The sequence below is a fragment of the Acanthochromis polyacanthus genome, chromosome 2, assembly GCF_021347895.1.
Source record: "Acanthochromis polyacanthus isolate Apoly-LR-REF ecotype Palm Island chromosome 2, KAUST_Apoly_ChrSc, whole genome shotgun sequence".
Taxonomy (NCBI): Eukaryota; Metazoa; Chordata; class Actinopteri; family Pomacentridae; genus Acanthochromis; species Acanthochromis polyacanthus.
This window is the reverse complement of record NC_067114.1, coordinates 46,555,426-46,580,812: the sequence shown is the minus strand read 5'-3', so window position 1 is coordinate 46,580,812 and position 25,387 is coordinate 46,555,426. Positions and strand designations below refer to the sequence as shown.

The window sequence follows — 25,387 nt, the reverse complement described above, 5'->3', positions numbered from 1 at the left end:
AACATAATTATTAAAAAAAAACAAACTCATGAAATAGGACTGGACAAAAATGATGGTACCCATAACTTAATATTTTGTTGCACAACCTTTTGAGGCAATCACTGCAATTAAACGATTTCTGTATTTGTCAATGAGCGTTCTGCAGCTGTCAACAGGTATTTTGGCCCACTCCTCATGAGCAAACAGCTCCAGTTGTCTCAGGTTTGATGGGTGTCTTCTCCAAATGGCATGTTTCAGCTCCTTCCACATATGTTCAATGGGATTCAGATCTGGGCTCATAGAAGGCCACTTTAGAATAGTCCAACGCTTTTCTCTCAGCCATTCTTGGGTGTTTTTGGCTGTGTGTTTTGGATCGTTGTCCTGTTGGAAGACCCATGACCTGCGACTGAGACCAAGCTTTCTGACACTAGGCAGCACATTTCTCTCCAGAATGCCTTGATAGTCTTCAGATTTCATCGTACCTTGCACACTTTCAAGACACCCTGTGCCAGATGCAGCAAAGCAGCCCCAAAACATTACTGAGCCTCCTCCATGTTTCACCGTAGGGACAGTGTTCTTTTCTTCGTATGCTTGGTTTTTGAGTCTATGAACATAGAGTTGATGTGCCTTACCAAAAAGCTCCAGTTTGGTCTCATCTGTCCAAAGGACATTCTCCCAGAAGCTTTGTGGCTTGTCAACATGCATTTTTGCAAATTCCAGTCTGGCTTTTTTATGAGTTTTTTTCAGCAGTGGTGTCCTCCTTGGTCGTCTCCCATGAAGTCCACTTTGGCTCAAACAACGACGAATGGTGCGATCTGACACTGATGTACCTTGGCCTTGGAGTTCACCTTTAATTTCTTTGGAGGTTGCTCTGGGCTCTTTGGATACAATTCCAACGATCCGTCTCTTCAATTTGTCATCAATTTTCCTCTTGCGGCCACGTCCAGGGAGGTTGGCTACTGTCCCGTGGGTCTTGAACTTCTGAATAATATGAGCCACTGTTGTCACAGGAACTTCAAGCTGTTTAGAGATGGTCTTATAGCCTTTACCTTTAAGATGTTTGTCTATCATTTTTTTTCGGATGTCCTGGGACAATTCTCTCCTTCGCTTTCTGTTGTCCATGTTCAGTGTGGTACACACCTTTTCACCAAACAGCAGGGTGACTACTTGTCTCCCTTTAAATAGGCAGACTGACTGATTATGAGTTTGGAAACACCTGTGATGTCAATTAAATGACACACCTGAGTTAATCATGTCACTCTGGTCAAATAGTTTTCAATCTTTTATAGAGGTACCATCATTTTTGTCCAGGCCTGTTTCATTAGTTTGTTTTTTTAAATAATTATGTTAATCAACAATTCAAAAGTGATGGCTGATTTTGATTATTTAATTTTCAATAAATTTTTATTTATTGTTACTTTTGTGAGTTTCAAGTGATTTCAGTGAGAATTGTGGGTTTTTCCTTCTTTAACTGAGGGGTACCAACAATTTTGTCCACGTGTGTATGTTGATCTCAATGTTACTAAAACAAGAGACATGATAACTGACTTCAGGAAAAAAACTTGCAAAACAGGAAGTCAGCATTATAAACAAAGAAGAGGTTGAAATCGTAGACGCCTACAGATACTTGGGCACAATATTCGACTCCAACCTCAAGTTTGATAAAAACACGGAGGTCATTTCAATAAAAGCTCAACAACGTATTTACCAGCTGCAGAAACTGAACTCTTTTAATGTATCTAAACCCATTTTATTAGTCTTTTATCGTTCTTTTATCGAGTCTTTTAACCTTTTCTTTTATATCATGGTTTCATGGGCTGTCAGTAAAAAACAAAAACACGTTGTCCAGCATTGTTTGAACTTGGGCTCGGGTCATGGGTGTGCAGACTACTGATCTACACTCTCTGTGGAGCAGGCAGGTGCTCCACAAAGCTAAGAGTATTATTGCACACCCTGACCATGTACTGAAGCACAGGTTTGCGTTGATGCCCTCTAGGAGGCGCTATCTCGCTCCCAGTAGGAAAACAAACCGATACGCCAGCTCTTTTTTTCCTTCTGCGATCAGGCTTTTAAATGTCAGTGACAGTGTTGTTTTGTAGTTTGTAATGCGTTTTAGGTATGTATGGATATTGTGCACTTTGTCACTGTTGCACTTTATTGCTGGACCCTTCACCTGACCTTTGACAGATCCAAGTCAAATGTATGTGGAATGTGTGTTTAATGTCCTGTCCTGCTGCGACCCATGTCTGCAAACTGAATTGCCCCTAGGGGATAAATAAAGTAATCTGAATCCTGAACAGTATATCTACATATACGTGTAATATATAGTATTACATTCTATACAGTATATGTAGTGAATATATTATTTACCATATATATTTAGTATGACTTTACATACAGTGTGTATAGTAAATAAACTATATACAGTATGCACAGTATATGTACCGTATTTTCACGACTATAAGGCGCACATAAAAGTCTTAGATTTTCTTCAAATTGTGCGGCGCGCCCTATGGTGCAGTGCGTCCTGTGTGTGTTGTTGTTGTTGTAAGACGGACATAAACCAGGTGGTTTTTTCCACGCATCACCATCGCTGTTGATCTGTGACTCTATGCGTGCCCATCTCACAGCCGATGTGAAAAAAACAAGTGAAGCAAATGAACTCTGAGCTTGCTGTCATTCCGGGAGGCCTGACAAAGGAACTCCAACCGCTGGACATCGGTGTGAACCGGCCGTTCAAAGTAAGGCTGCGAGCGGCGTGGGAGCGATGGATGACCGATGGAGACCACAGTTTCACTAAGAGTGGAAGGCAGCGCCGGGCGAGTTACGCCACAATTTGCGAATGGATTGTAAATGCTTGGGCTAACGTGTCTGCTGGCACTGTTGTTCGAGCTTTCGCAAAAGCCGGCATCATTTCCGAGGCGCCGCACGGCACGGAAAGTGACTCTGACAGTGAAGAAAGTGAACCTGGCATGTTTGATGGAGGTTTAGCGCAGCTGTTCAATTCAGAAACAGAGGATGAGGACTTCCATGGGTTTGACTGATGACGATTACCGGTAAAAAAAAATAAAAAGTGAATACCAAACTCAGTTTTGCTCCCGCTCTATTTTTAAATACGCACACTTGTGTGCTTGTTTTATCTGTGTTTTACCATGCCCGCGACTATTGATGATTAAAAAAAATGTTAGTACTCTGTAATCAATACTTAAATAAAGCACAACCAAACTCAGTTTTGCTCCGGCTCTATTTTTAAATACGCACACTTGTATGCTTGTGTGTGTGTTATTGTTGTAAGGCCGACGTAGTAGAGGACACCATGAGAACGTTAAAGGGGGAAGTGTGGGCGTGGATTGTATATAAAACCCTCACCATATAATCAGGTGCGCCTTATGTGTGTGTTAAATACAGTAATGGCACACATAACTGAGACTGCGCCTTTTGGTCGTGAAAATACGGTAGTATTTACAACGTATATGGTATTACATCATATACAATATATGCATTATATGTAGTATTTAAAGTATATAGAGTATTTATATTCATTTACAGTATATATGGTATTATGTTGTATGCAGTAGGGTATATATAGTATATAAAGTGTGTGTGTGTGTGTATATAAGTAAAGAATATTCTGTTAAATTAGTTTTTTTTATTTTATTCAATTTTTTTTTAAGTACTATAGCTAGGGTGGGGTTAGATCCGGCCACTTTTTTTTTAAAGAAACTGATGAACCTCCTCCACCAGGACTTCCTCTTCTTTTCTGGTCTGTCTACCACCTCCTCTATACGCTCTGTTTTCTGCTCTGAATTTTCTTCTTCTTCAGAAAGTGCCGTCTTTAATTCTGCTTCCAGACGACATTTCTCCTTCTCCCACTGCTGCTGCTCCTTCAAAAGCAGCTGAACTTTTTCTATTTCTGTTTTCAGTAGGGAGTTCTGTTTGACCTGTTCAGCCAGACAGGTTTCCGTCTCCGTTTTTTCTCGTTGGACTTCTTGTAGAGACGCTTCCATTTGTTGGATGGTGATTGAAGCATCTCTCATGTTCAGTCTCTCTTTGTACAGGGACATGGACAGATTGACGATGTGTCTCCTGGGCTCTGCCTGGAAAGCTTTCAGCTGCACAATCTGTTCTTCAGCAGACAGACGGTTTTCTCCAACGTTAGCCTCTGGTCCCGGTGTCTTTGAGGGCTGTGCTGTGGTCCGTGGCCCTGGTGTGGCCAGAGGTTCTGGCCTGGATCCAGTTGCAGGCTGGAACTGTGGTCTGGTCAAGATGGTGATTTGTTGTCTGGGTCCAGCAGCGGGCCTTGGGCCAGGTCTAAGCGGGGGCTTCAGACCAGGTCCAGCGGCAGGCGTTGGCTCGGGTCTAGGCACGGGTCTTGGCTCGGGTGGAGTTGCAGGCTGGACCTTTGGTCTCACCAAGATGGTGATTTGTTGTCTGGGTCCAGCGGTGGGCGTTGGATCAGGTTTAGCGACGAGAGTTGGCTCGGGTCTAGCCGCTGGTCTTGGATCAGGTCTAGCTGCAGGAGTTGGATCGGGTCTAGCCGCTGGTCTTGGATCAGGTCTAGCCGCAGGAGTTGGATCGGGTCTAGTTGCTGGTCTTGGATCAGGTCTAGCCGCAGGAGTTGGATCGGGTCTAGCTGCTGGTCTTGGATCAGGTCTAGCTGCAGGAGTTGGATCGGGTCTAGCTGCTGGTCTTGGATCAGGTCTAGCTGCAGGAGTTGGATCGGGTCTAGCTGCTGGTCTTGGATCAGGTCTAGCTGCAGGAGTTGGATCGGGTCTAGCTGCTGGTCTTGGATCAGGTCTAGCTGCAGGAGTTGGATCAGGTCGTGCCGCTGGTCTTGGATCCAGCCACAGACAGTTCCAGGCTGTAGACTGATGAAGACCCTCGTTTATCTGCTGTACCCTCACCGCTGCCCTTCGCATATTCCAACAACAGGAGCTTTAATATGACCTCTGGAGATTCATTCTTTTAAAGCCTTCTGGTTGGAAAAAGTTTTGGATGTTTTGTGTCTTTCTTTAATAACATTTGTCTTTTTTGATCATTTTGTGTCTTTTTTTGGTTGTTTTATGTTATTTCATTACCATTTTATTTAATTTTTGAGTCTTTATGTTTCTCTGATGGCTTTGTGTGTCTTTCTGGTCATTTAATGTGTCTCTGTGCTTGTTATGTGTCTTTTTATCGTCATTTTGTGTCTCTTTGGAGTCTTTTTATCACTCTTTTGGTGGTTTTGTGATTGTTTTTGTCCCCATTTTCTTTGTCTTCCTGTTCATTTTATGTGTCTTTTTGCTTGTTTAATGCTTTTTTCGAACCATTGTGTGTTTCTTTGTGTTAGCTTTGTGTCTTTTTGTCATCATTTTATGTGTGTTTTGAGTAATTTTGTGTCATTATGGTCATTTTCTGTCTTTTTGCTGTTGCTTTATGTCATTTTGTGCTTCTGTTTTGACATTTTCTGTCTTTTTTGGTGGTTTTGTATCTATTTTTGGCCATTTTGTGTCTCTGTGGCTGTTTAATGTGATTTTCTTTGTGTCTCCTTGTAATTATTTTGTGCCTTTGTGTCCCTTTGTCTCCATTTTGGTTGTTTTATCTTTCTTTAATGACATTTTGCGTGTCTTTTTGGTTGTTTTGTGTCATTTCTTGGCCATTTTATTTAATTTTTGAGTCTTCTTGTGTTTCTCTGATGGCTTTGTGTGTCTTTCTGGTCATTTAATGTGTCTCTGTGCTTGTTATGTGTCTTTATGGTCATTTTGTGTCTCTTTGGGGTCTTTTTTCCCCCCATTTTCTGTCTTCCTGGTCATTTTATGTGTCTTTTTGCTTGTTTAGTGCTTTTTTTTTAAATTATTGTGTGTTTCTTTGTGGTAGTTTTGTGTCTTTTTGTTGTCATTTTATGTATGTTTTGAGTAATTTTGTGACTGTGTTCATTTTCTGACTTTTTGCAGTTGCTTTGTGTCATTTTATGTCTCTGTTGTGACATTTTCTGTCCTTTTTGGTTGTTTTTGTGTCTATTTTATGGTAATTTTGTGTCTCTTTGTTGTCCTTTTCTCACTGCTTTGGTGGTTTTGTGTTTGTTTTGGGTTATTTTCTATGTCTTCCCTTTCATTTTATGTTTCTTTATGCTTGTTTAGTGTCATTTTACAATCATTTATATTTCTTGGTGGTAGTTTTTGGTCTTTTTGTCATCATTTTACGTGTGTTTTGGTTAATTTTGTGCCTTTCTGTCCATTTTCTATCCTTTTAGCATCCATTTTTTCTTAACAGCTGTGTTTCTCAGAGGTCTCCTGTCATTTGTACATCTAATTTCTCTGCTAACTGGTTGTGTTTTTGCTGCAGGGATGCCGAGGATCTGCTGAGAGATAAAGCTGTGGGCTGTTTTCTGATCCGCCTCAGCGATAAAGCCGTCGGCTACATTCTGTCCTACAGGTGAGCAGAGAACCACACCTGTTGGATAGAACCGGTTCTGTTTATGGATGGTTTTGTCGGCCTCCTCCTCAGAGGGAACGACCGCTGCCGACACTTCGTCATCACCCAGAGCCAGGACGGACAGTTTGCGGTGGCGGGAGACAGCGAGACGTTCTTCAGCCTGGAGCAGCTCATCCACCACTACCGGGTCAGCCCCATCCAGCCCTTTGGAGAGTACCTCACCTGCAGCTGCCACCAGGTGAGAGCGCCCAGGTGTTCACCGAGGACAACGGTAATCATGTTTTATGTACGAACAGAGCCACAGAGGGGTCATTTTAGTTCTTTAGATCATATTTACAGTTTAACTGAGCAAAGAATTTAACCTTTATAGACCCTTCCATTGATATTTTCATGTATTTAAAAAATAGATGGTAAAAATCTGGAAAATAAAGAGGAAAAAATCTGTATAAATATGTTTTTTTGTCTAATTTTATTGATATTTTAATGTTTTTTAAAAGAAAATCATAGAAATGTGGAAAACAAAAAGGGAAAAAAGTTGCAAATTATTGATTTTTTTGTAATTTTATTGATGTTTTAATATATTTTTAAAATACAGTATACACCTGGAAAATAAAAATATCTGTAAAATATAGATTTTTTACAATTTTGTTGATATTTTAATGTATCTTTAAAATATGGGAAAAATCTGGAAAACAAAAAGGGAAGAATCTTTAAAATCATACATTTTTAAAAAATATTTTAATTTTTTAAAAAATGGTACAAGTCTAGAAAACAAAAAGGAAAAAAATCTGGAAAATTATAGATAATTTTAAAAGTTTTATTGTTGTTTTAATGTATTTAAAAGCTTATGGTACAAATATAGAAAATAAAAACAAAAAATCTGGAAAATTATAGTTTTTGTACTTGTACATTGATATTTTAATGTATTTCAAAAAATCTGTAAAATAAAAAAAACATTTTATTATATTAGGGTTAAAGGCAGTTTATCATGTTCAGGTGACTTTTAAAGAGACAGTAACATATTTATCATGTTCAGGTGACTTTTAAAGAGACAGTAACATATTTATCATGTTCAGGTGACTTTTAAAGAGACAGTAACATATTTATCATGTTCAGGTGACTTTTAAAGAGACAGTAACATATTTATCATGTTCAGGTGACTTTTAAAGAGACAGTAACATATTTATCATGTTCAGGTGGACTCAGGTGAGCTGTATGATGTGGTCAACGCTAAGGGCAGGTCTGGAGTCAGTGTTCAGGCTCTCAGGACTCTGTGGAGCCACAAAGACGATCCTCACAGCGACTCCGGACAGAACCAGAAGGTCCAGCAGCAGAATCAGAAGGTCAAGCAGCAGATCGAGGCTCCATCAGCACCGACTTTACCGCCTAAATCTAAAAACAGGAAGCTGACAGGAACCGTGTCTGCAGATGCCATGTCTCTGTCAAAAGTAAGATTCACACATGAGCTCAGAAAACTAAGTAAACTGATAAAATAACACATTTTATGATTAAAATCATTTAATTTCAATAATAAAAATGTGTTTGTCAAAGAAAACTGTTGTTTTCTTGTCGTGTTCTTATATAAAAGGAAGAATTTGTAAAAAATAAAATCACTAAAATATATGAATATATGGGGCTGCTCAGTGGTCTAGTGGTTAGCACTTTCGCCTTGCAGCAAGAAGATCCCCGGTTCAAATCCTGGCCTGGGATCTTTCTGCATGGAGTTTGCATGTTCTCCCTGAGCATGCGTGGGTTTTCTCCGGGTACTCCGGCTTCCTCCCACAGTACAAAAACATGCTGAGGTTAATCGGTTACTCTAAATTGTCCGTAGGTGTGAATGCAAGTGTGATTGTGTGTCTGTGTATGTAGCCCTGTGACAGACTGGTGACCTGTCCAGGGTGTCCCCTGCCTTCACCCGAGTCAGCTGGGATAGACTCTAGCACCCCCCATGACCCTAGTGAGGATAAAGTGGTGTATAGAGGATGGATATTAATGTATTTTAAGATTAAGGCGTCTTTGACAAATTTAGTGTCATTCTGGATAATTTTGGACAGTAAGGGTTTGGAAGCAGAGTGGTCTGACACATTTCCTGTAGGTTTGGAGAAAAATGGGTTCAAAGTTTAGTGTTTTCTAGAATGTTCTATCATTGGAAGTTCCACTGTTTCAGTCATTTTTTGGGATTTTCCACTTCATTCTGAACAGATTTAAATCATATTGGTCAAATTTTGAGTCATTTTGGGAAGATTTCTGTCATTTCTGACAACTTTTGTTTATTCTGGACACATTTTCTGCAATTTCAAGTCATTTCAGATCAATTTGGAGCCATTTTTGATTATTTTTAAAGCATTTTAGTGTCATTCTGTAAATTTTCAGTCACTTTGGATCATTTTTAATCATGTGAGAGAATTTTTGGCTGATTTTGGATCATTTGTGAGTCGTTTTTGACTATTTTCATGTCAATATGAACACATTTTTGTTGTTTTAGATCATTTCTGGAACATTTTCTGTAATTCTGAATCATTTTCAAATTATTTTGGACACATTTTGAAGCATCTTGTTTGGTATATTCTGCTTCTAACCCCCTCATTTACAGCAGGACTTATTGACAGCACACTTTCTACAGAAATGTTGTAGTGTATTTTTCTGGTTTTGTTCTTCAGATTGCTCCGGTTCCTAAACGAGGTCTTCCTCTGAGTTTCTCCCTGAGTGGATCTTTGCCCGACACGACTTCACATCCGACCGAACCCGACTACAGCCAACCCGAGAAGCTCAGAGGAAACAGGAAGTTGATGTCAGACTCGTCAGCCTCCACTGACGTCGACTTCCCAGGTGACCTGGGCCTGAACGGACTCACCTGTTCAGAGCCGGCTCAGGTGGAGATCCGGAGCCGGTCTCTACCCCGACTGGACCACATGGAGGAAGAAGAGGAGGATGAAGAATACTCCAACCGGCTGAGCAGCTTCTCGCCCAAGAGGGTCACCTGCCTCACCTTCTCCCTCCACTCTGCTCCCAGGCCCAGACCCGAGCAGTCGAGCTCTGATCTGGAGAAGTCCAACCCGCTGTACCAGGGGTCTGAGGGGCCTGGAGGAGGTCCAGGTGAAGGTATGTACGCCGAGGTCCCCCAGAGGTCCACTGAGCCGCGAGACGACACCTACGAGATGATCCCATGTGAAGCCACCATCGTCCACGGCAACACCTACGAGTCTCTGGAGGATCTGAAGACCAAGAAGCCCAAATCCACCTTGGGGAAAAAAGTAAGAACGGCTGGTGTTTCTGATGTTTCTGAGAGCAGAAATTACACTTTTAATGTCTTTTCCTGTTTTCTGTTTGCAGAACATGAACTGGAAGAAATTTCTCCCGGATTACAAGAAGAAATAAATTGTGGAGTTCCTCAAGGCAGCGTCCTGGGGCTCCTGCTGCTCTCGTTTTCACATAAACAGCATAAAACCTGCCTGCTAGATGTCTTTCATGTCACATTTTATTAAAAACAAAGATAGGAGACATTAGTTAACGAGATAAATGGAAAAAAGACCTGACTACGCTGTAAAAAATATTTATAAACAGACATTTCGCAGCAAGAGTGGTAGAAAAATATAGTATAGACAGCGGAATATTGTAATGTTAAACTGTAAAAATTGTCTAAATAATGACAAATATCTGTAAAATAGAGTTGGTAAGAATATCCACAGATGTCTAAATCAAATCTAAATCGTGTTTTGTTGGCGTTTTGCATCAACTGGCTGTTTTTGGCACTAAAAAAGCATCAAAATTGACATTTTTAACTATATTTGATTAAAAAAAACAGAACAGTACTGTGAGGATTTGTCTGTACTTTTACAGTAATTTGTATCATGCAGATATTTGTCGATTTTTTTCACCATTTATTTTTAGAGTTTTTGAAAATTCCAGAATTTTACTGTTAGGCATTTTTCTGGAAAACGGCAGTTCTTATTTCAGCTCAACATCGATTTATTCTCTTATTGTGATTTGTATGTGATTTTCCTCATTTTATTTAGATTTGTTTTTTAGTGATTGTGTTTAATAACCTGATATTTGAACCGTGCTGCACTTTGGTTCAGCTCCTGTTTTTCAGTGCGTTTCTAATTAAACTGAACTTTAGCATGTTTTTTCACACACGTTTTAATGTTTTGTTTCAGACCAGTGAAAAGAGATTTCTGTGTATCTACTCTATATACCATATTAAGTGTAAATCTAAACACTATGTTTGTCTTAATTATGGGTCCAATAATCCATCAAGTCTTATGTGTACATATTATCTTTATTGTCTATGTATTTTACATTTTTATCTTTATTCTGGTCTTGTATTTAGTCTCGCTTCATTTTTATCTGTTACTCTTCACTTTCCCTTCCTGACAATATCTTTAAGTTGCTGTGATGAGAACATTTTCCAGAGAGAATCAATAAAGTTGATCATTCTGTTTGGGCGGCTTCTCAGTTTAAAGCCAGCGAGCAACAGATAGGATCTCTGGATCTCGATTTAGAAATAAAAAGGTTGTGGGGTTTTTGAAGTAATTGTTCTGTAATACTGAGAAAACCCTGCACAAACACAAACCTCAGAATAACTGTTAGAAACTGCGCTATCGGAAAGTTCTGGGACTGTTCGTGATGCGTGTACTTGGCGTGTTATACAGATATCTTCAATCTGAGTCGTCGAAAACTAACGTTTCAGATATCTGCACTCACATCAGAAGCTGAGAAGTTAACTTTTTTCAATCATACTATGGCACTGCAATCAAAACTGTATACAGCAGGGGTGTCCAACATGCAGCCTGTGGGCGAAAAGTGGTCCTCCAGAGGGTCCAATCCGGCCCTCAAAGAGTAAAAATTCCAGAGAAGACATTAACTGCAGATTGTAAATTAGTAAAACTGTAAATTTAAAATAATTTCTAGACCATGACAAGTTGTTTGGATCATAAAATAAAATGCTAGATTGTTCATTTTTCTTTTGTGTCTCATTTTTGTAATTTAATTTGTTTTGTCATTTTTTCTCGCTTTTGGTCATTTTGTGTTTTGCTTTATTCGTTGTTTTCTGCATCCGTTTTGTTGTTTTGTGTTTTTTTTCTCGCTTATGTTCCATCCGTCCATCCTCTGTACACCACTTTATCCTCTCTAGGGTCATGGGGGGTGCTGGAGCCTATCCCAGATGACAGGGGACACCCTGGACAGGTCACCAGTCTGTCACAGGGCCTCGCTTGTCTCATGTTTTTGTCGTTAGGTTTCTGACTATTGTCGTTTTGTGTTTCCTTTATGTCTTGCCTATGTTTGTCCTTTTTTGTCACTTTGTAGCTTTTTTTATTGAATTTTTTTGTTTTGTGTTGTCTCAAATTTTTGTCATTTTTCTTGTTTTTTTGTCATTTTGTGTCTTGTTTTATCATTTTGATCATAAAGTAAAATAGTATTTAACCACGCCCAATGGGTACGTCGGCGGGGTTATTGCATTTGGTGCGGTATCTGGCTGGGTAAGTATGTATGTATATATGTATGTATGTATGTATGTATGTATGTATGTGGCTATGTCCGGTCCGATATATCTGCAACCGCTGAAGTCAGGATAATCAAACTTGGCACTGAAGATCAGTTTAAGGTCCCCTGCTCAGTTGTGGAGATACAGGTCAGCAGATCAAGTAGGGAGGGAGATACGTAGGATGATCTAAATTGATACATATTGCATCAGTTGTATAGGGAGGACAGGGTTTTCGCCAGCAGAGGGCGTGGTTCTGCCCTCTACTGAGGGCTCATCTAGTTCAGTTCCAGTTTTTCCCTCAACTGAGGGGTCTTCTGTCCGCCAGAGGTCGCCGCTGCCAGTCTGCCGCTTTTCCATCGAAGAAGAAGAAGTGCGGAAGTACGGCTTCCAAACATATTCCCGTTGGAGGAGTAAAAAAATACTGCAGACCATCGTCTTTCCGTTAAAAAAGAGGTTAAATCTCTGACTGACCGTTTCTTAACAAGACAATGGGCACTAGAGATGACGAATACGATTATCTGTTCAAAGGTAAAGCAGCGCTTTTGTGCTTCTTGTAGTAGCGGTGCTATTAGCCGACATGCTAACCAGGCCAGCTGATCAACTGTCAGTTAGCCTCCGTTAGCCTTTGTGCTCCAGCCGGCTTCTCTCCGAGCTTTCTGCCGGATGTCAGCGGGTTTAACTAGACCAGGTCACTTCAGACGAATCTTCTCTACACCACAGATGTAAAAATATTAGTTAATTTACCACGTTAGACTCGTTAACTGTTAACCGACAGGACGACTGTGGCTAGCGTTAGCAGCTAGCCGCTAACGCTAGCTGCGGCTAGCTTGCTGTCAGTGGGCGCGGACACACCTTAACCGTTATCACATTATCTTCATGAGATCCGTCCGGACCGGATCGTTACCGGCTCGGAAACACTAGGAAAAAACGTTACCGGTTCAGCTCACCGTGAGTCACGGTGCGTGCAGGCTAAGCTAACCGTTAGCTCGTTTATTTAATAACTGGACTGAAGCTACTGCTCAACAATAAGAGCAAAGAAACGTCCAGCAGTAAAGTAGTAAACAGACTTAGGGCAGGGAAGCAAAAATATCCTACGAATACTCAGAAAATGATTAATTAGCTCGTAAAAAGCACTTATCTTGTAAATGTCTTTTGATAGAGCTGCAACTACCGATTCTTGTCAATGTTGATTCATCATTTAATGGTTTTCTGGATAAATCGATCAGTTGATCGGTCCGTAAATGTCAGAAAATAACATTTTCCTCAAAGTTCAATAATATAAATGTGTCTTGGTGTCCAAAGATATTCAGTTTAGTGTCATATTTATCTGATTTTATGATCAAGTAGCCCATAAGTAAGATTTTCATTTTATATTATTGTCTAGTGTTTAGTTTTCAGAAACAGAAGAAAGAGAATTTTGACTTTTTAATATAAAAACATGCCTAAAAACGATTAATCTTTGGAGCCCCAGTGTTTATATTGTGTATTTTGTCTGATCCCAGAGACAGCTGCTAACATTTATCTTCATTATCCTACAAATTATTTTACCAGTAAATGTATTATTTATAACTGTACTAAAGCAATCAATCACGATCTGTATTATTATTAACGCCACACACATTAGTTTAACTAAATAGAGTTAATAAATGAAGATGCAAAGTGAAAAGTTCCTATATTAAATCCATATTCTTAAATGTAGAAACAATCTGGACAGTAAACCTGTAAATAAAATCAGTAAAACCAAACTTTCAAAGTAGTGTCATCATCATTTTTAATTCTTTGTCACAACATGGAAAAGAACTGAATGTGTCTGGGTTCTGATATTATATCAGACATTTCTTACTATAGTTATGTGATTACAATAACAGATTAAATATTAAATAATTATCTGATGCAGTATAAATCTAAAAATATGCCGTTTTAAGTCGGTGAAGGCCAGAATTGAACTATTACTGGGAAATTTCTTTTGCTTTTTAACTACAAAAAATAAATCTAAATGTTTTATTTACTTTTTTTTGCCTTTAAAAAAATCTTAATATGTAATTTTTCTAAGATATGATTACTAATCCCACAGCGGGGTAATTAACATTATTACTGCAGAAAAGGAGAAATTGAAAACATTTAATAAATATCAGCTGAAAAATAAACTAAAAATATACATCAGTGATAGCTCAGATTGTCCAAAAGCCTCTGAATGGAAACAATATTTTAAATATACAATAGAAAGTAGAAATACTGACACCACAGTATTAATATTGCAGATTTTAATGTATTTAGAGACATACAAAATATTTGCCAACACTGGAAAATAAACCCCAGAACAGCTTTTACAGGTGTATTAATCTGTTTTCAGACTGTAACCAGTCTGTTGCATGTTTATTTTTCCTTATTCTTAACCCTCGTGTCGTCCTGCAGGTCAAATTGACCCATTTAAAAGTTTGAAAGTGTGTGTGTGTGTGTGTGTGTGTGTGTGTGTGTGTGTGTGTGTGTGTGTGTGTGTGTGTGTGTGTGTGTGTCCACATTTTCAACATTTTCGGGAAATCTTTGAACATTTTTTCATGGGGAAAAAAGAAATCTTAAATGTTTATTAAGAATATTTACAAAAAAAATCAGCCAAAGTCCAGTGAAATGTTCTTAAATAAAATAGAAGTTTTACTGATATATATGGAATCACTTTAGATATTTTTAGGATTTTTTTGGAAGATGTTTACTCATTTTTTGAAAATATTTTCAAATATTTTTTGCCAAATTTGGGGGATTTCATTAAAATAAAACATTTAAGGAATTACTGGATTTTTTCTTCCTGAAGGTTTTGCACATTTTCAGAAGTTTGGGGAATTTTTTTGCTGAACTTTTGAATTTTTTTCAGACAAGGGAACAATATTTTTTGTGTGTGTAAATGAAGACAACAGGGTTAAAGTACTTTTACTATTTTTCATGCGCTCTGTGTTGTACTACCAACAAAAACTTCTTCCTGTGACTGGTGAGAACCAATCCTTGACCTTTTCGTCCCCTCTGTGTCCCTCAGTGGTCCTGATCGGAGACTCGGGGGTGGGAAAGAGTAACCTGCTGTCCCGTTTCACCCGGAACGAGTTCAACCTGGAGAGTAAGAGCACCATCGGAGTGGAGTTCGCCACGCGCAGCATCCAGGTGGACGGCAAGACGGTGAAGGCTCAGATCTGGGATACGGCCGGCCAGGAGCGCTACCGAGCCATAACGTCAGCGTGAGTACAGCCGACCGCCGGCGTTTAGTACGATGGAGGCAGCGGCAATAAGACGAGCAAAAACAGCCAAACTACAGCAGGAGGAGCTGTGAGGACATGGACTCTCAGAGGGTTTAAAGTTACAGCGAGTCACCTGATTCACTATCAATAAATAGAAACGTAGCTCAGCGCAGGTCTAAAGCAGGTTTACTGCTGGCTGTTTGTGTACGTGTTATTGACTGGGTTTTAAATCAGAGATGAGTGTTTTAGTGGCTGGATGAAGTCATAACTTTAATTAGACACACGTCCTTTCACAGTTCACTGCTTTGTGTGTTTTTTCCCTACATTTGTGTTTAGGAATGCAACTCATGACTACCAGCATAATTTGCACGTTATTTTGCACATTGTCTTCCTTGTTTTTCTTTAATATAACGTTATATCTAAAGATTTTAGAACTGTGTTTGAGTATCAAAGCCTCTAAGTGCTGCAGCATCTACTCCAATAAAGGTCAATTATAAATCGGTGCCATTTTTCCTGAGTTGTGTCGAGCATAGGACATCTGGAGATTTTAGAAATGTGATTCTTTGTAAATCATAAGACGAATCAAAGTCTAGTTAAAGTCCTGCAAAGTCTAATTTAACAACATTGGTGTGTGAGCTGCTAAATAACTTGAATTTGATTATAATCTATCTGTAGTCAAATTTCCAGTGAGTGTTTCTAACATCCCAAGATGACAAATATCTTGTTTTGTCCACAACTCGGAGATATTCAGTCTACCGTCACAGATTCTGACGACAGAAAATAAGCAGCGACTGCTTTAATTCCAGCTGTGTTCATAAAAACACGAGTAATTTTCTTGTACAGACTCGCATAGATGGCAAACTTTCCCTCATTTGTACCCTTGCGGACGTGAAAAACATGAAATCTTCAGATAGATATCCTGTGCCCTGTTCACCCACTGTTATAAGGAATAATCACATTAATGTACGGGGGTCCTCAACTTGTCTCAGACTTGCGTTCCTATGGTGGAGGTAACTCGATTTGGCCGTAAGTCAGAGCTCTCATACTGTGACGTTTGTGACGTAGCACCGGCTAATGTAAACAAAGCCGTCTTCCTCCTATACTGCCGCCTGACGATGTGTTCGTCCACTACACTCGCCAACTAGTTCCTGCGTGAAACTTGTTTAAATATCGCAAATGCCGTACGTTGGAATGATGGAAGAAGACTTTCTTAATAACTTTATGGGAGATGGCAACGTAACCACGAAGCGCCGTAGGTCGAGGATGTTGTGAACCGAGGACCTGCCGTATCATTGGTCGATTTGAGGGGCTTTGATTTGTTTGTTTCCTGTCAAAACGCAGTCCTTAAATCTCCAGATATCCCGTGCTCGACCCCTCAGGAATAATAAGTCATTTTTAAGCAAAAAAGTCTTAAATTCTGTGACTGCAGCTGCTTAAATATGAACGTTTTCTGGTTTCTTTCCTCCTCTGTGACAGTAAACTGAATATCTGAGTTTGGGGAATCACCATTTTTAGATTTTACAGACCAATAAACCAACCAGTTAATCAGAAAGCCCTCGACAGTTGAACCGATGATGGAGATATTTGACAGTTATAGCTCTACTAATCAGGAGAACTATGAAGGTCATCGACTTTCTGGTGTTCAGGTTAAGTGATTATTTGGCTGAATAAAAACACGACTTCTCAATAAATGTAGTTGCATGTACAATAGTCCATCTTCTCTCTGGGATTTGTGTTTTTCTTTGCAGAAATGTATTAAAATAGTGTTAAGTGAACATGGTGAAGGCTGAAGAATCCCCGAGATTAAATCATTTGTACAAACAGCAGATTATTAGACATTACTGAACAGTTAACACAAAACTCTGATTTCCTGCCATCGCCCTCTAAAATCTCCAACAGGCCTCAGAAATATTCAACCATTTAGCAACATAAAACACCGACTAGCTGAGATCTGCTCACTGAAATGCTCCTGAACGTAGATGATGTCCAGTTCCAGTGGTGTTGAGGTGTTAAGGCTCTTTGTTCTCGTGGCTCTGCTGCAGGTACTACCGCGGGGCGGTGGGAGCTCTGCTGGTCTACGACATCGCCAAGCATTTAACCTACGAGAACGTGGAGCGCTGGCTGAAGGAGCTGAGAGATCACGCCGACAGCAACATCGTCATCATGCTGGTGGGCAACAAAAGCGACCTGCGCCACCTCCGGGCCGTCCCCACCGACGAGGCCCGGGCCTTCGCTGGTGAGACTAAAAATATAGTTTATCATTTAACCTTTATTTGCCCAGAAACACCTTAGAATTAATGCTTTCTACAGTTCTGTTTGTACTACAGTAGACCTGAACACAGCAGCTGCTGACAGATTGATCTGCAGCACCAGGTTGTGATTATTCCTCAAGTGTATCAGACACAGGATATCTGGAGATTTTAGAACGGTGTTTGAATGAAAAGCATAAAGCTAAAGTTCTGCAGCGTCTACTTCAATAAAGGTTAATTATAGAAGAGTGATTTTTCCTGAGTTGTGTCGAGCACAGGGTATCTGGAGATTTTAGAACTGAGTTTCAGTGGAAGGTGTAAACCACTCAGAGCCCCTCTAAGGTCCTGCAGCGACTGCTTCAATATGACAAATTCTAAATGAATTACTTTATTCAACCCTCCTGTCGTCCTCATTTACAGGCACCAAAAAACATTGTTTCCTTGTCTGAAAAAATTCCCCAAATTTCTGAAAATGTGCAAAACCTTTAGGAAGAAAATTCCAATAATTCCTTAAAAGTTTCCTTTAAGTTTTATTTTAAAAATCCTCCAAATTTGGCAAGAAAATTCTTGTAAATATTTTCAAAAAATGAGTAAAAATCTTCCTAAAAAATCTAGAGTGATTCCATATATATATATATATATATATACACACACACACACACACACACACACACATATATATATATATATATATATATATATATATATATATATGTGTGTGTGTGTGTATATATATATATACACACACACACACATGTATATACATGTGTGTGTGTATATATATATATATATATATACACACACACACACACATATATATATATATACACACATATATATATGCGTGTGTGTGTGTATATATATATATATATATATGTGTGTGTGTATATATATATATATATATATATATATATATATATATATATACATACACACACACATATATGTGTGTATATATATATATCTCGGTAAGACTTCTAATATTTTCTTTAAGAACATTCACAAAATAATCAACCGAAATCCATCAAATTCTGCTGGATTTTGGTTGATTTTTTTTTGTGAATGTTCTTTAGAAACATTTCTTTTTCCCCCACCAAAAAATGTTCAAAGATTTCCCAAAAATGTGGGAAATGTGGACATCAGAAGTTTCACTGTGAAAATATGTATTTTTTCCCACATTTTTAATTAAACTTTAAACCGGGTCAGTTTGACCTGCAGGACAACACGAGTGTTAAAGTAACTCCAGAGCCTGAAATGAGACGTTTGCTCTGAATAAAAGCAGATCAAACTTCCATCTTAATGATTCCTCTGTTGTTTAACTGAATAATGTTCTTCAGCTGCTGTGCGTTTTCACAGCCACATATCTGTGTGTAACGGGTCAAACTGGCTCGCTATCTGTGGAATGCAACACATATTTGATTGGTGAACTTTTCCCCGCAGAGAAGAACGGTTTATCTTTTCTGGAGACGTCGGCTCTGGACTCCACCAACGTCGAGACGGCCTTCCAGACCATCCTGACAGGTTCGTACCGACCGAAACTCCCCGTTCACTCCTGTCACGTGCACAAAGGCAGTAAAACAACGCCCTGATGTGTAAAAGCAGCCGCTCCCTTTGGGTTTATTGCTCTGAAATACACGTCCGGAGGCAGAGCTGGAGCTGTGAACAGGCGTCTTTGTTATCGGAGGTATTTAACGAGGATCAAGTCAGCTGATGAGTGAACTTCTGCTACTGATTCATTACGTAATGCTGCCTTATCTCCGGCCAACCTTCTGTAATGCAGATCAAAGATAACGCTGCTGCAGGTTCACACTAATGGTTCCTATTAGAGCCTGTTTGTGTGAGTCAGATAACAGCAAACCTCAGGCCTTTATTTGATTAAACTGATGTCAGAACCGATTGAAGCTCAGATTATTCTAAAGTCGTGCTTTTGTTCACTAACTGCCAAAGGTTTCCATACATAATGTTGTCGGCTGTGATATTTAGGTTAAAGTTTAGACCCTAACAGACGTCACTGTCACAACAAAACCTTCACTTATATCACACAAACAGTTCAGGTGATAATTAAGCTGCTTCGATTCTAAATCAGTAACAGATGAAGAGGAAGTTTCTGGACGTGTCGAGCGTTGGACGGACGGATGAATGGACGGACGGACGCGCTCTGTTTGCATAAAGCTGCTGAGAACTCAAATTCATGCAAATGAGGAGCAGGAAATGCGACCTGACGGCTGCGTCTGGAATCACCAGTCACTACATGATGACGTTCTGTCCTAATGTTTGCTTACCGTAGTTACACAATCAAAGTATCCCACAATGCACCGGGAAAAGGAGAGTACAGCTGATTGTCACTGACCAACAATAAGTCCCATCATGCTTTGTGTTAAAGGAGATATTATGGTGTTAAGATGTATTACACACACATATACATATATATAGTACCCGTCTATGACTATACGTACTTCACTAGCAGTGTTTCTGAATTAGTGGGGCGTCATGACAGAAGCATGACTGGAGGAAAAGGTCCGTCTACGTGGAACTAAATACCTGAACTATTGTTTTAACGTTGGCATTTATTCATGAAGTACAGGTTCCCGATAACGGGAGAAGGCATTGTTAAAGTGAAATCAGAACACCGGTGTACTTGATCACGTCCCCACCTCGACTCCTCTGCTCGATTATTTTTACAAAAGGTTTAAAACATACGGGCCAAAACCGAGCTGCCAGAGGGTCTGTTTCAGCCCACGGGACGACTTTACAAAGTGTAAAAATTACAGAGAAGACAGTAACATTTGTAAAACTATGAATTTAAAATAATTTCTAGACCATGGCAAGTTGTTTTGATCATACAGTAAAATACTAGATTGTTCAGTTCCAGACACCTGAGACTGAATGTTCCTTTGTAGACAGTCTGTGGTCTGGCCGTTGTAATGTGTAAACGATAAACTGAAGCACGATGCTGTTGAAAATTCAGGTTGTTCATCGTGTTTTGTGAAAGGATAATTCATTAAATATGAACATTTTCAGTACTTTTTGAACTTAAAGGGAAAAAGTTGGATTTGTGGTTATTTAGAGGTCATTATGCTGTGATTTTACTGGTCACTGGAGATCAGATTGGGCTGAATGTGGAACCTGAACAAAGATGAGTTTGACATCCTTTATCTTTACTGTGAAAAACAACAAAATGGAATCAGATTAAATAACACAGCCCTGCATAGCTAAGTGTGTGTACAAAGTTTTTGGAGGGAGGGCGCCTGAGTTTTTGTCCTCTGAAACATTTGAGAACCACTGCTACATAGCAACAAGACGTATTTTATATTGGGACGTATAGTACCCATCTATGACCATACATACTTCATCATGTAGTCGTCGTAGATGGACATGCAATGAGGGAATGATTTCAGTCCACGTCTCTAAATGCAGCTTGATGCTGCCAGAATCTATCCTGACTGTTTATATTGACAACTAGTCCTGTGGACAAACAGTTAGCTGGTATAAGCTATAGATCACTGTGGTATAATCCAGCCCTTCCTCTCCTCCGTCCTCTTCCTCAGAGATCTACCGTATCGTCTCCCAGAAGCAGATGTCGGAGCGCCAGGAGAGCGACATGTCGCCTAGCAACAACGTGGTCAACATCCAGGTGCAGCCCACCGAGAACAAACCAAAGATGCAGTGCTGTCAGAACATCTAACCGGGCCACGATCTGCTGCTCCCTCCTCCTCCCCCACCTCCCCCTGCCCTCCCCCCTCCAGCTCACAGCCCCTCCCCCCTCAGAGAATAGACTGCCTCGGCTCGGCGCGGTGCTCACCTGTACCCGCCTCCCTCTAGCTCCTCCCCCTCCCCAGGTAAATATATCCAGTATAAGACGACGTCACCGACGGGTGGCCCCCCAGCAGAGCCCCTGTGTCTCTATTCGACTGCAGGGCAGCAGGCAGCAGGCATTTCATATCACGTTAGATTTCATTCCTGTAGATGCGCTGACATGTCACGGAAATGTCTTAATATATGAATGTGATTTGTTTTCTTCTCTTCTCGCTCTGTGCTGTTGATTTCTCCACCTTTTTTAATGATCTCTGTCTTGTACCATATATCTACTCTTTAGGTATATATGAATTTAAAGCACATCAAAGTTGCTCTGAAGTGTATTCCTCTATACAAGCTCCTCCCTGTCGTTTTAGCCCCCCCTCCTCTTTAGTGCAATGTACTGTTTTGAAAACCACGTGGATGTACGGAGCGCCGCCGTGCTCCGGTAGTGTCGTGCCGTTCCATCTGATTGCTGTGAATAAGACGCTAGAATCATTTACCGAGCTTCAGTTAGCGCCGTGGGAAGGCCGGGTGTTAGCTAGCTAGCATGTAGCGCTCAGCCTGGCGAGCTTTGGGCGGGTTCGGTCCGGCTTTGCATGTGTGTTTAAACGAAGGCTGTGCTGCACGTTGGAAGACTAAGTGGAACACTACCATTGCCTTGAGGGTGTGTCGTTTTTAGGAAAGCTGCAAACGACTCCTCTACGTTCGGGGTTTCATGTCGTCCTACTTTAAGTCCCGGTGAGGCTTCGTACACGGAAAGAACGAACACGCGATCATCCATCAGGCTTCTCTGCTCCAATATCAAGAAAACGTGTTAATTCTTGACATGCGAGGGTCGATCAGAAAGTTCAGAGACTCTCCGTGATGTAAGTGCTGCTCTGCTCCCAGCTCTCCTGCAACACCGTCAACCTCCGTCTGAGACGAGCTGAAACCCTTCAACTTGAATTTCATTTTGTAGAGAAAGATAAAATTGCTAATCTGCTGAATGGGATGGCTTAGGTTGTTGTGGCCAAAAAAAACAATGTTCACATCCACACGCCACAATTCAGGTGCTCTGTTCTGAATGTAGTCCCCAGACGTTACACTGCTGTCAAAAAGACTGCACCTATACAAATAAAAATATCAGCACCTGATTTCAATTTTGCCATCATCCCTGGTAAAGTGTCTAAAAAAAGAAGAAAAAGCCGCTCCTCATTTGAATTTGGTCTCCATCCCCATTAAGGTGCTGCTCTGCTCCCAGAGCTCCAGCAACACATACCTCTCCCTGGATTTCCTCATGCCACAGATTTGCTCTGAATGTACTGTCAGACACCTCAGGACAATACAGTGCTGTCAAAAATTTGGCTCAGTCTGTTTATAAAAATCAAAAAACTGATTTGAATTTGGCCACCGTCCCTGTTAAAGGGTCTCCTTGTGCAGTGCTGCTCTGCTCCCAGAGCTCCTGCTACACTTTTAGTACTGTCAAGCTCCATCTGTGATGATATGAATATACTAAATTAAACCTTTCAACTTCAGTGTCGTTTTAGGGAAGAGGATAAAGTCGGAAATCTGGCAGCCGGGATGGATGAGAAGCAACGTTTAGGTTGTTGTGGCCAAAAATGTACCACTGGAACATCCTCATGCCACGCTGCAGGTGGTTTGTTACAAATGTAGACCCTCAGACACTTTGGATATTACAGTGCTGTCAAAAAATATAAATCGTAAATGACACCTCATTTCAATTTGGTTTCCATCCCCATTGAGGTAGTCTCCTAGTGCAGTGCTGCTCTGCTCCCAGAGCTCCTGCCACACTTTGAGCACTCGGTGAAAGTCCTGTTCGGGCAAACTCAACCTGCCATGAGCTGAATGTTACAACCAAAAACTCTTCAACTTGAATTTCATTTTGGGGACTGGAAAGCCAAGATCTTTGGGTGTCATCTGGAACATGTTTCAGGACCGTGACATGCTGGGAACACATTTGGATACAAACAGTCTGAACTTTCTAATAGACCCTCGTATTTGACTACAACTATGCAGAAACCGGCTGTTTGGATTTTTTTTCCTCGTGCACTTCTATAGCAAATGAAGGAATTTAAACAGCAGAGGTAGTATTCCTGTCTGACATTCCTAATAAACTCAGTAACTAATAATCTGTCGTCTGCATGGAACCACAGAACTGTAGGAAGTAGAATCGAAGGTTGGATTTCACAAGCGTGGAATTGTCTAAATGTTGCACTGAACCTTAATCTAGTAAACACGCTTTTATTTTGTAGGGTTAGACTATATTTCTTTTGCTGGACCTGTTCAGTTTTTTTTTTCTTCATTTGTCGAATCGCTGCGTAAGAACCAAAACACGAGGCTGAATCTCAGAAGTCGGCGAACGGAAGGAATGACGAGCCGGACGGATTCAGCCATGTTCTCGCCAACTTCTGGTCACAGTGCCTCCTTCACTTCCTGTTCGCCCGCTAACCGCTCATCGTCCCGTCACATAAAGCCTACGTACACCGAGCTGCCTCTGACTTCAACACAATGCATGGCTTCCTTATGACGGCGCCGCGTCGTACCGCCTTACGTAGCTAACATTCCCATTGCTGTCCATGAAACCTGAAGGTTAGGCTAGCTGGACCGACAGACTCCAGAGGGTTCTGTTGGACCCGCTATGCCGTTAAAGCGACTGAACTCGGTGTGTGTCGTGTGTTCGTGGCTCTGGAGTGTTGGCCGAGGCCTGCTGGCGGCGCCAATGGCGTTTGATCGAACAGACGGCGCCGCCAGCCGGGCCTCTCCGGACTCGGCAGTCTGTGGACGATTCCTTAATCTGAGAATCATTCTGATCCCGTTTCATGTACCTCGGTTTGTTTCCGTTGTGTTTTTTAAGAGCTGTGTTTTTGATTTCTTTTTTTTTACTATATTGAATTCTATAACTGACTGTAATTCCAGTGTAAACACGTAAAATGAGTGAAATGACATCATTTCAATGAATCTGAAGGATTAAATGTGAGAGGGGGGTCAAAATGAATGGTTTTATGTTTTGTACAGATTGATAAATTGTACAATTGTGTCTATATCTTAAGTTATCAGTTCATCTTAATAAAGCGCACCAGTCATAAACCTTTACACGAGAACGGAGTTGAATTCTTTTCATTTTATGTAGGAGTCTGAGAACGCACTAAAAGTCGGTCTGGGTGGAAATGAACCGTGGACATGGCGGCTGGTGGAATTTCGACGTTTCGCCATGAAACAGGAAGTGGCGTCTAACTAGCCTGAACATGCTCCAACCTGCCTGAAACTTTACATGTATGATCACATTCCAGCTCTCGTCACATCCATAGACTGAAATACACTGAGTTGCAGCGCGACCTAGTGGACATGCTTGGATTCGCCTGGATGCTGCTTGCAGCTTTAATTAGTGTTTCTAATATACTGAAGAAACTGGGTTTGAGTTGTTGAACTTTTATTTAGCAGCTCTCATTAAAAACAGGCATGCATTGGCAGTTGGTCTTCCTCTACAATCTGCAGGTACGTAACTTCACGTATTTCGTTGCTCTCTGCTGGTCAGAATATGCAATTACACCTAACACAACATAACTGATGCACTGTAGAAAAAAAACTTTGAAATTGAATATTTGGCAGCATGAGGTGGCAGAAAAAATGTTTTTTAAAAGGGTAAAATACTGAATAATTAAAAAACTGACAAAATCGTAAAATAACAGCAAATATCTGTAAAATATTTCTAATTTTACCTGATTTAAACACAGTAAAACAGGCTAATGTTATTGGGATTGTGCAATATTTACAGTTTTGGCCTTTTTATTAGTATTATTTTAAGGTATGTGTATATATAAGAAATTAAGGGAAAAGTACAAAAATAGACTTGGAACTGTTCTTTACTATTTCATGTTATTTTTTTTGCCTATTTTGTGAAGTGACAAATACTATAGTATTTTAGTCGCATATAATAATTTAAAGTATGTACACATCACAAATGATTACATTTATTAATTTTAATAAATGAAAACATTTAATACATTTTTTATTTAAAAAACAATTTGTTGAATTTACACAAAGACAAATAAAAGCCTCTGTCACTATGTAGTGTTTTTCTTATTTTTATGTGATCAGTCTCATTCATTATTAATAAAATTGGGCTTTATAAACCATAATATTCGACCCCCAACACGTTCATCACTTTATTGTAGCAGCTGGACCTATTTTTCATTATTTTATACACCGCTGTGTGGCTTAATTTACAAAGATACATT

The 25,387-nt window shown here is 40.1% G+C and overlaps 2 protein-coding genes across 2 annotated transcripts; both read left to right on the top strand.

Moving 5' to 3' along the window:
- The first annotated feature begins 2,421 nt into the window (after positions 1 to 2,421).
- sh2d7 (SH2 domain containing 7) lies at positions 2,422 to 11,349 on the top strand. The gene is made up of 6 exons (XM_051940573.1): positions 2,422 to 3,035; positions 6,304 to 6,393; positions 6,466 to 6,631; positions 7,590 to 7,841; positions 9,054 to 9,647; positions 9,727 to 11,349. The coding sequence occupies exons 1-6, from the start codon at positions 2,998 to 3,000 to the stop codon at positions 9,769 to 9,771; spliced, it is 1,185 nt and encodes a 394-aa protein (XP_051796533.1). The 5' UTR covers positions 2,422 to 2,997; the 3' UTR covers positions 9,772 to 11,349.
- Positions 11,350 to 12,212: 863 nt separating this feature from the next.
- On the top strand, positions 12,213 to 24,242 carry rab11a (RAB11a, member RAS oncogene family). Its single transcript, XM_022218386.2, has 5 exons — positions 12,213 to 12,406; positions 14,907 to 15,102; positions 17,145 to 17,338; positions 18,792 to 18,872; positions 20,900 to 24,242. Exons 1-5 carry the CDS (start codon positions 12,367 to 12,369, stop codon positions 21,034 to 21,036), a joined length of 648 nt encoding a protein of 215 aa, XP_022074078.1. The 5' UTR covers positions 12,213 to 12,366; the 3' UTR covers positions 21,037 to 24,242.
- Positions 24,243 to 25,387: the final 1,145 nt, after the last annotated feature.